A 9,706-nucleotide genomic window follows, 5' to 3' on the forward strand; every position below is an offset into this window, starting at 1 on the left:
CGGTAGAATACTTCTGGATATCATCGCTGGGAGCAAAGATGGCCATCGCCCTTACAGCCTGCTTTTTAATTGTCCATTAGTGTCTTCTTAATAAGTACCCATGTGTCTTAAGATAGTACTCTGAAGGGGACTTGCATGCTTGTAACACCTGTCCTGTCTGTCTGGTATAAATATGAAGCCCAGGAGTTTTTCAGTGGCCGATTAGCAGTTAGCAATTGCCCATTCACAGTACTGGGCTGAGCAAGCAAACAAATCATCAAGTGACGTTTCCCCCTACCTTTTCATTTGCATGTATAAATTAGCATAGACAATGTTATGCAAATTAGTATTGTGTGTGTCTGTAGCGGGGTGATGATTAAATTGATCCTCTCCCCCCTGAAAAAAAAATTGGGGCTAGAAAAGGCTTAGGTTAGATCCAGCATGGCTCAGACATTCTTGTAATCAAAACTCAACTTAATCTGGGTGACCAATCTCCATTCTTTTCCAAAGCTTACTTTCTTTACAGTTTCTATTTCAACACATAAGGCGTATCTCTATTTACCCCATATTATCACGGCTCCCCCCACCCCCCACATTCTGTAGTTGTAGTTTAGCGAGAATGCTGGAACTCCTGTGAAAAGCTGCTATTTTGCCTACAAAAAATGGAACCCTCATGGGTCATCTCCTGGACTAGTGACGTGTCGGTCTCAGCGAAACAAATACTGTAGCTATGCCATGTCTTAAAGACCAACAGGTTGATCGTTACATCCACCTCCACTGCAATGAATCTATGTAATGTTTAAGTTGATATAAAACTTGGTTAGAACTTCCAGAGGTTCTTGGGAAGGGCATGAGACTATTTCTTCAAACCAGTTGCAGTGGTGGAGGGTTAGCAAAGGTGGTTGGAGAGACCTTAACCTTGTGATCCTTTCTGTTCTGTTTATAGCAGTGTTCCTCGACCTTGTCAGCTTGGAGATGTGTGGACTTCAACTTCCAGAATTCCCCAGCCAGCATGGCTGGCTGGGGAATTCTGGAAGTTGAAGTCCACACATCTCCAAGCTGACAAGGTTGAGAAACATTGGTTTAGAGGGATGCATCTTTTAGCTCATCCTAAGCAAACCTCCTTCCTGCCGTTTTTAACTTGTGAAATTAGATTTGTGGAGGGCCCCGTTGCATGGGGAAGTTTTAAAAGGACCAATTTGCACACCATGCAAATTATGCTTGTGCATATCTGGACTGCTCTCTAAGTAGTATAAAGATAGGAAAGAGGGGAAGACACTCTCGTGTTTAAGCAGGCTAGCTTTCAGGCCAACCCGCTGTTAATATCAGTCAGCTGATTTAGAGCCCTGTAAGTACAAGGCTCTTTTCAAATGGATGCTGCTATCAGCCACAGGATACAAGATATATGTGCAGCTGTGGTAAAGAGGAATCACTTCCCTGCCAATACGCAGGCCATGATCTTGGGTTTCTTTATTTTATCTTTCCTTAATTGATCCTTCTGATTTCTGCCAATGCATGGCATGCAGAATGATCGTGCAGTGGGTCCAAATTGTGACTGGCAACTTTCTTGTGGCCAGGAATGGTACTTCTTTTATTTGTATGAGTGAAACTTCTCAGGGCTTCAGGAAGATAGAGGGTGATCTGTCACAGCACCAGAGTGGGAGAGGCCAACATGGATCTGCCATTTTGGGGTGTGTTTGTTGGATGACTTGAGGACAAAGTGGGTGCTTTATTTCACCCCTCAAAACAGGAATGTTGAGCCTGTTGGGGGAGGCCTTAAGGAATGATCCCCCAAATCACAAAGAAAGGGCTGCAAATGTTACCCCCACCCCCTCCAGGGCTGTTTTGGCAACTGGGCTGCCCAGGCCTGCCCCAGACTAGGCCTTATTCTACCTACAACACTGAATGAGATAGAATAAGGCCGAGATGCTACAGCTATGCCAAACCTAGCACAATTCAAGCCATCATTACTCTTCACACTACTTTCACAGAAGATGTGGCAGTATCCTCCATAGCTTTTCCTGGTAGCTATTTCTGTCAGTGATGTAACCCTACTGGCTAAATGGAACTTCCATGTTTAGAGGCAGTGTACCTTTTTAGAAGGAGAGGCTGAGGTCTAACTGTAGTAAAAGCAATTGCTTTCATAGTCTGCTATTCAGCTGTAAAAGAAGCATTTAGATATGCAAAAGGCATGCCCAGCAAGACTTTCCTTGTCTCCAACATGCTGGAGTGCACATTCTCTCTGTTTCCCACACACACACTCACACACCTCCTTTTTTGTGGCTTCTGAAATCTTCCGGGTTTTAAAGCCATTCCGCCCAGAATCTCTGCCACTAATCATAAGAACTACCCTTAAAGAAGCAAGGCTAAAATCCACCAAAGGAATTAGAGACCCTTCCAAGCATGACCACCCCTCTATCACACTTGCATCATGCCTCCCAAAGTAGATCTTTCTTTTCTTCCTGGGGGCTGCTCATGTCTCCATTCCAGAGCCCAACAGGAATTAGGAGTTGGCCAATGCTTTCCTGCTGTGACTTGCCGACAGATTCCAGGTTTAAACTGTTTATACTTTCAGTAATTTATAACCTAGTTTATTTATAACCAGATTATATTTCTCAGGTTGTTATGCATGCCTCTGGTGCCCTCTTCAGGATGCAGGATAATAATCTATGTGTGGGAAAGAAATTTTACACAAAACTACTGCTTCTCTCTTTCTCACTGTACTCTCACGCCATATCCCTGGAGAGAGAGAAAAAGCAGCTCCATCACAGAGCCATTTGGATTTATTTCAGAGAATGGTGGCTGAGCCTTAAAAAGAAACACTCTTTTTAAGCAAGCAAACAAATTGTTGATGCGTGGCCAGAGTTGGTTAAACTTGAACTGGGCTTGGATCTGTCTCTAATATGAAGTCAGACAGGCACAGATACCATTTGGAGCATGGAGCTGTGGTGGGACTGAGGCTTAAGGAGTCAGACTAACGTTAGGTGGTGAAGGCACCAGGCTAGAAACCAGGAGACAGTGAGTTCTAGTCCTGCCTTAGGTACAAAGCCAACTGGGTGACCTTGGGCCAGTCACTCTCTCTCAGCCCTAGGAAGAAGGCAATGGCAAACCACTTCTGAAATCTTGCCAAGAAAACTGCAAGGACTAGTCCAGGCAGTCGCCAGGAGTCAACATTGGCTCGAAAGCAGCAGCAGCAGCAACAAAAATGAGTTGCACTCACATGCACCAGAAGAGCCCAATAGCACAGTCTAGAGCAGTGTTTCTCAACCTTGGCAGCTTTCAGATGGGTGAACTCTAACTCCCAGAATTCCCCAGCCAGCCATGCTGGGTGTTGGAGTCCACCCATCTGAAAGCTCCCAAGGTTGAGAAACATTGCTCTAGAGTGCTACTATACCATGGCATAGTTGTCAAGGCATAACCCTAGGACCAAGGAGGTCCAATATCAAATCTGGCTTCTACCATGGAAGCTTAGGGGGTGACTTTAGGCTATTTTCCATGTCTATCTAACAGGGTTGTTGTAAAGATAAAATGAAGGGAGATCTCAATTTTGCTTCTTTAAAAGTAGGTGGGGTTAGGAGGTATTGTTATTATTGCTGCTTTTGCACCTTTAACAGCAACCTATTGCATAGGAAGAGAGGCAATGCATTCTTTTACCACTTGATCTGTGCCTAGAAAAGTGCTTCCCTACTAAATTTCCACATAAAGCTGCTTCTGATAAAAGCACAGCATTGGACCAAGGGGGGACAATGACACAAATGCCAGACTGCAAAGCAACAAATGTGGTCAAGGAACATCCATTTGTGATTAGAAGTCAATGAAGTGTCTTCTATACTAGGAAAATGTTTTCCCAGCCCCTAGCCTATCAGCTATATTTTGAAACAACTGATGTTGATTTCTCAGCAGTCTTCAAAGGCTACTTAATGGACAACGTGTCATGATGCTAGTTGTTCTCAGAAGATAACAAGAATGCTGGATAACTTACCTTTCTTCAAGACAGGCCATAGGTAGCATACCAGCTAAGCCTGGGCCGCTCAAAACTGGCTTGTTCCCTAGCTAGGATTTTCCCCAGCCACATCCTAGAATTCAGTGGTACGTTCACAAGATCACAGTCAGAACTGTCTAATTGCTTAAGATTACACTGCAGTTACCTAGATAATCTTGTTGAAACCAAGAGTGCTTATTCTCCATAAAGATTTGCAGGATTCACATCTTGGACACCTCAGCAAGCTTACCAGGTTGCCCTTTCTGGATAAACTGGGACTGCAACTCCCAGGACTCTCAACCCGAAGGGAAATTCAGATTAACCAATGGCTTCAGAATTGAGCGGGTTGCATCCCCAGGCTGCTGGAGGGCGCCAGCTTGAGAAAGGCTGATCCAAAGATCAAATGCCCACTGGCCACCTGGGCATGGAAGGAAAGTACTTTTGGTAAAGGGGCAACAAGCTTAGCCCAAATTGGGGATTGGCGAGTGCTCAGAAAGCTTCTACCTCTTTGGATATATGGATACAGAAAGCCATGCTTCTACTCTTCCCTGCTACTAGTCTGTGCTTCCCATGCACCTCTCAGCTGCTCTAGTAGTAGAAATGCTCAGCGCAGGATTCCATAGACTCTGGGAGTTAAGATTCATTTAAATTGGGAACCAAAAATAACTCTCTTGCTTTAAGGGCCATATTAAAGGTCACAAGTTAGCTAAGTATAGCTGTCACCAAGTTGCTCCTATATATAAACTACTCGGGAGCTCTGAAAATGACCATCTATTAAAGAGATTGTATTGGCAGGAATCAGGTACAGAACTTAAGAGGCAGGATGTATTTTTCCTCTGGAATTCACTGCCACAAGAACACGGGGAAAACCACTAACAGAAATTGCTTTCTGAAAAAATTAAAATAAATACCTGGACAAGGAATGACTGCCAGCCAGACCATGACACTCAGAAAAGTAACATTCCTTTTTAGTAGCAATGTATTTTTAGTGATCAAATACTGAGGATTAGCAAGAGGAGGGTATCAGCAATTTGTCTGCTTGGAAACTTCTTAGGTTAGACAGTAAGCCACAGTCAGAATAGCGGCAGGTAATTCTGTCAAGTTCATTTGTCCCAGATTTATTACTTTACCAGCCCTTCCCTCCCTCCCTCCCTCCCTCCCTCCCTCTCTCTCTCACACACACACACACACACATGAACAACGTAAATCAATGCAGTTTTGCATAGACTGTTCCTAACGTATGAATTTCTGTACACGCTTTTGTTTTTAAATGCAAATATTTTTCCTGTAGTAAAATGCTTCTTTTGTGCACACTTTTAACTAATACACACTTGGGGGGGGGGGTCTTTTTTGAGTATGATCCATGTTAAAAGTTTGCTGTGCACTTGCATTTCATGCTTGTCTTGGAAGAGCTAAAAAAGAAATACTGACCTAAAAAATTCTGATGGACCAAATTTTCCATCCCTTTGTCAGAAAGTACATTTCTAGACAATGCTAACAAGAGTGACCGTTACTCTCGCTAATACTAAGTTCAGCAGATGAATGTCCATTGAAGCCAAAATATGATGGGCACTCCAGTGTTGATCTCTTGAATGGGTGGCACTGCCCCCAAGGAAGAATGTCCATGACTTGGGGGTCTTCCACACTCACATCTACTGCTGGATGGGCAGGTGGAGGCCATGGCCAGAACCGCCCTTGCCCAGCTTCCATTAGTTCACCAGTTGTAGGCCTACCTGGAGCAGGAGGACCTTGCAGTAGTAACTCACTCTCTCACCACTATCTGGTTGAACTACTGCAGTACATTTTAACATGGCACTGCCTTCAAAGACCGCTCAGAAATTGCACTTGATACAAAATGCAGCAGTCCGCATGTTAACTGGCACTTGATGCCATAAACACAGTACACTTGTGTACTGTCTCCTTCAGCCAAAAGCAAGCCATCCAATACGGACTATGTAAATGATTGAATCCTTGCTGATAGACATCTGGGGCCTTCACACAGCAGTCTACGTACTGGACTCTAGTCTTTAAAAGCTTATAGCATAATGTGATCCTTCCTGAAAGGAAAACTAGTTCCCCACCCCCGTAATTTGCCTTTAAAATAGAGGCATCATCATTAAAATTTTAGCAATGGCAGCCTTGATTTAAGGTCACCTTAAATTAAGGACCCCCTTCCCTTTTTTTGAGGGCTAGAGTGGGCAAGGTTAGAAGCAAGGAGATAGAGATCAAAGCAGGTCTCTCACAGTAACAGTGCTTAGACATCAATTGCAGAAATGAATGGATCTCTGGGTGTCACAACGCGCAGGCAGGAGATAAAGACCTACAGCTAAACCTTGGTCTGCCATATATATGGCTTGAGTCTTACAGTTGTCTTTGTTATTAACAGCTTCTCTAGTATCTGCAATAACACTCTCTTATCAAAAACTGGGTCCATAAATCTCTGCCTGTGAGGCTTCAAGTTCATGTATGGGTTTGAGTGAGGCCCACTGTTTTTGAATAAACATGGTAAATGCAGAAATTTGGTTGTATTTAGGTTGCTCTAAAAGATTTCAACAGCAGGAGGAAATGCATCGCTCCTGAAGAGGACATATTGTACTTTTTACATAAAAATGCAATTGGGGCAGGGGCTACAATTTTTAACACTAATACAGTATGTCTCAGCACAGTGAAGGGTTGCCATCAGGGGATCCAAGTGTCTGCTGCTTCTCTCCTCTCCTTCATCTTCCCACAGTTGCTTATTTTCAAATTGGGCTTGGATTTGAGAGTCCTTCAACTGTCTGGCTAAATGTCAAGTTTTGCTAAAGACGTAACAGTTTCCAAAGACATTATGTGGAAATACACAGTATGTGGGTTGTGTTTGTTGCCCAATTACAGATGCTGAATTGTCTGGACCTTGTGCCTGTTCTTGTAATAGTTGCAATCAAATACATCAATGAACATGATGACAGATCCAAACACAGTTTGAAAATGTTCTTTCTTGTTTTTCCCATCTAGAAAGGGAATCCCGGGAGCATGAAGAACCAACCACTTCTGAGATGGCAGAGGAGACATATTCATCCAAACTGTATAGAAACAAGGGGCTTGGGCGCTTCTCTGAGCTAAAGGCAGAGGCAGTGAAGAAAGACCGCAGGAAGAAGATGACTTTGTCTAAGATTGTGGGTGGAGCAGAAAATACTGCACACCCTCGAGTTGTTGCTCCTGAGCTAAGACCAGAATTCGAATTGGTAAGAGCAGCCCTTCCTAGACCTCTAAGACAGATATGTTCCTTTCTCTAGATCTTTCTCTCTTGTCTGTCTCTCTCACATATTCTTGCTACCTTTACTTTGAGTAGAGGCCATTACACAGAGGAGCTTGGAACGCTCTGTGGGAGACATAAGCTGGTGTGCACCCAGCGAGACAGCATTAAAAGCTCAACATTGAGTGGGAAAACAGTATCCAGAACTGTTTTGGGGCCAGTATTGTTCAACATTTTTATTAATGACCTGGATAATAGGATTGGTGGGCTGCTTATCAAATTTGTGGATGACACAAAATTGGGAGGTCTGGCTAATATCAGAACAAAAGCAACATTTTGGCCAATGCCAGAATGACAGAACAAGATTGCAGTCTAATTTGGAAAGTGGGAAGACTGGGCTGAGAGGAGCATCTGGTCTTTTAACAAGAAGAAATGTAAGCTATTACATTTAGAGAGAGAAAATAGGGGATGTGTATACAAGATAGAAGATTCATGGCTTGGAAACATTACATCTGAGAATGATATGGATGTGGTCATTGACAACAAGCTGAACATGAATTAGCAGGGATTCCATTTTCTCCTGACGTTTTCACTTCAAAAGTTTTTTGTTTCATTTTTCTCTATTTGCTTCCATTGTTTCCATTGGCTTAAGTGGGAGAACCAACCAGGGTTCTAACTGGCACTCCTAGATATCTCTTCCATCCAAACAATGGATTTCCAAACTTCTCTGATGCTATCAGACCTACCAGATTTCAGATGAAAATTCCCATTTTATAGATGCACATCAGTTTGAGGGCTTTCTCTTTCTCTCTTCCTCTCTCCAATAACCTTTCTATAATCTGGACAGACATTATCAGAAGGTTTCTGTAATTTTGTTCCTGCTAAAAATGCTGAAATATGAACTCAAATTGGATTTTCATTTGGAGGAATTTGTTTGGATCCCCATGATTTCATAACTTAAACCGATGGAGCTCATTGATCATATTTGCAGTAGACACATGAGGCTGTTACTGCTTATATGACAAAGAAGCAATCATCATCTTTCAACAAATTTGGAAAAGGCAATAGAGCAGGTGGCATACTGTGGCTAGGAGGGCCTTTGCACAGGTTCATTTTTTATGCCAGTTGCGTCCTTTCCTAGATCGGGAGGCCCTTCAGACAGTTACTCATGCCTTGGTCACCTCACAACTGGATTATTGCAATGTGCTCTACACGGGGCTGCCCTTGAAGACAACCCGGAAGTTACAGCTGGTTCAAAATGCAATGGCCTGAGCAGTAATGGGTGCCTCTTGGTGTGCCCATATGTCACCACTGCTGTGTGAGCTGCATTGGCTGCCAATTGGCTTCTGAGTGTAATTCAAGGTGCTGGTTATTACCTACAAAGCCCTGTATGGCATAGGGCCTGGATATGTGAGAGACTGCTTATCTGCAATCATTTCTGCCTGCCCAGTGCATTCCAGCAGAGTGGGTGAGCTCCAGATCCCCTCCATTAAACATTGCCACCTTGTGGGACCTAGGAAGCGTGCCTTCCCTGTTGCAGCCCCCCACCCAACAGAACAGCATTCACACCCCCCCCCCACCCCAAGAGATAAGGATAACCTCTCTCTCCTGGGGTTCCAGGAAGCCTTGAAAACCTGGCTCTGGCCCCAGTCTTGGGGTTGATGTTTATGATTTGTTGAAGGCCCTTGTTCCGTTCCGTTTTGTTCATTTTGTTGTTTATCAGGTTATTTTAGTCTGAGTTGTCTGTCTGGTTTTACGTCTTTAGCTGTTTCTGTTTTTTCTAGTTCTGTACACCACTCAGAGTCCACTGGAGCTGGGCAGCCAATAAGTTTAAATAAATAAATTAATTAATTAATTAATTAATAATAATAATAATAATACTCTTCACACTCAGAGCAACTATTCCCAAGATTGGTATCCCTATGAGCAGCATTTTAGTTAATCTGACCCCAACTTGGAAGCCCAGTGTTCATCCACTTTAGCCTTGAGTTTCTTAGTATTCCTTAGCCAACCTTTCTGTTGTCGCTTCTCATTTTCAGGGCCCTTGCCGTCGGCAGATGGAGGCATCATTGCAGGAGCTCAAATCTAGCCAGCGAATGATCCCACGGGCTGTCCATCTTCCCAACTGTGACAGGAAAGGTTTCTATAAAAGGAAACAGGTATTATTCCTGCTGCAATCAAAAGAAGAATATATACTTTGCAGAAAAGGGGCAGGGGTCAAATTCACACTATTTTTTCATCATCAATCCTGACACAAGGTTTGAGTTCCCACCAATGGGAAACCTCTTGTCCTAAGGCTATTCTTAGAGTGATGCATCATGGGCCCTAGCTGAGACAGAAGTCAAATTCCTTCAGCTGCAGGAAGCCCCACAATACCGTGGGGAGACAGGAGTACATTTTAAATCATGAATCACTGCAAATGCTGTATATGGCAGGGTTCCAGATAGGATATCTTTGCTCCTATGCAAGAGGAGAGGGCAGAGTCACCTCCTCAGAAATGTATTCTGTGG

At 43.5% G+C, this 9,706-nt stretch overlaps 1 protein-coding gene across 1 annotated transcript in view; it reads left to right on the forward strand.

The window, feature by feature from the left end:
- IGFBP5 (insulin like growth factor binding protein 5) overlaps positions 1 to 9,706 on the forward strand; it is a 42,878-nt gene that overhangs the window by 24,206 nt on the left and 8,966 nt on the right. The window contains exons 2-3 of the mRNA XM_007420164.3: positions 6,956 to 7,185; positions 9,236 to 9,355. Of these exons, the coding sequence (XP_007420226.1) occupies positions 6,956 to 7,185; positions 9,236 to 9,355 (350 nt within the window). The remainder of the gene's footprint in view (positions 1 to 6,955; positions 7,186 to 9,235; positions 9,356 to 9,706) is intronic.

This window comes from Python bivittatus, unplaced genomic scaffold (genome assembly GCF_059951505.1).
Source record: "Python bivittatus isolate LINGU-HERP-01145 unplaced genomic scaffold, Pbiv_v1 ctg000480_np1212, whole genome shotgun sequence".
NCBI lineage: Eukaryota > Metazoa > Chordata > Lepidosauria > Squamata > Pythonidae > Python > Python bivittatus.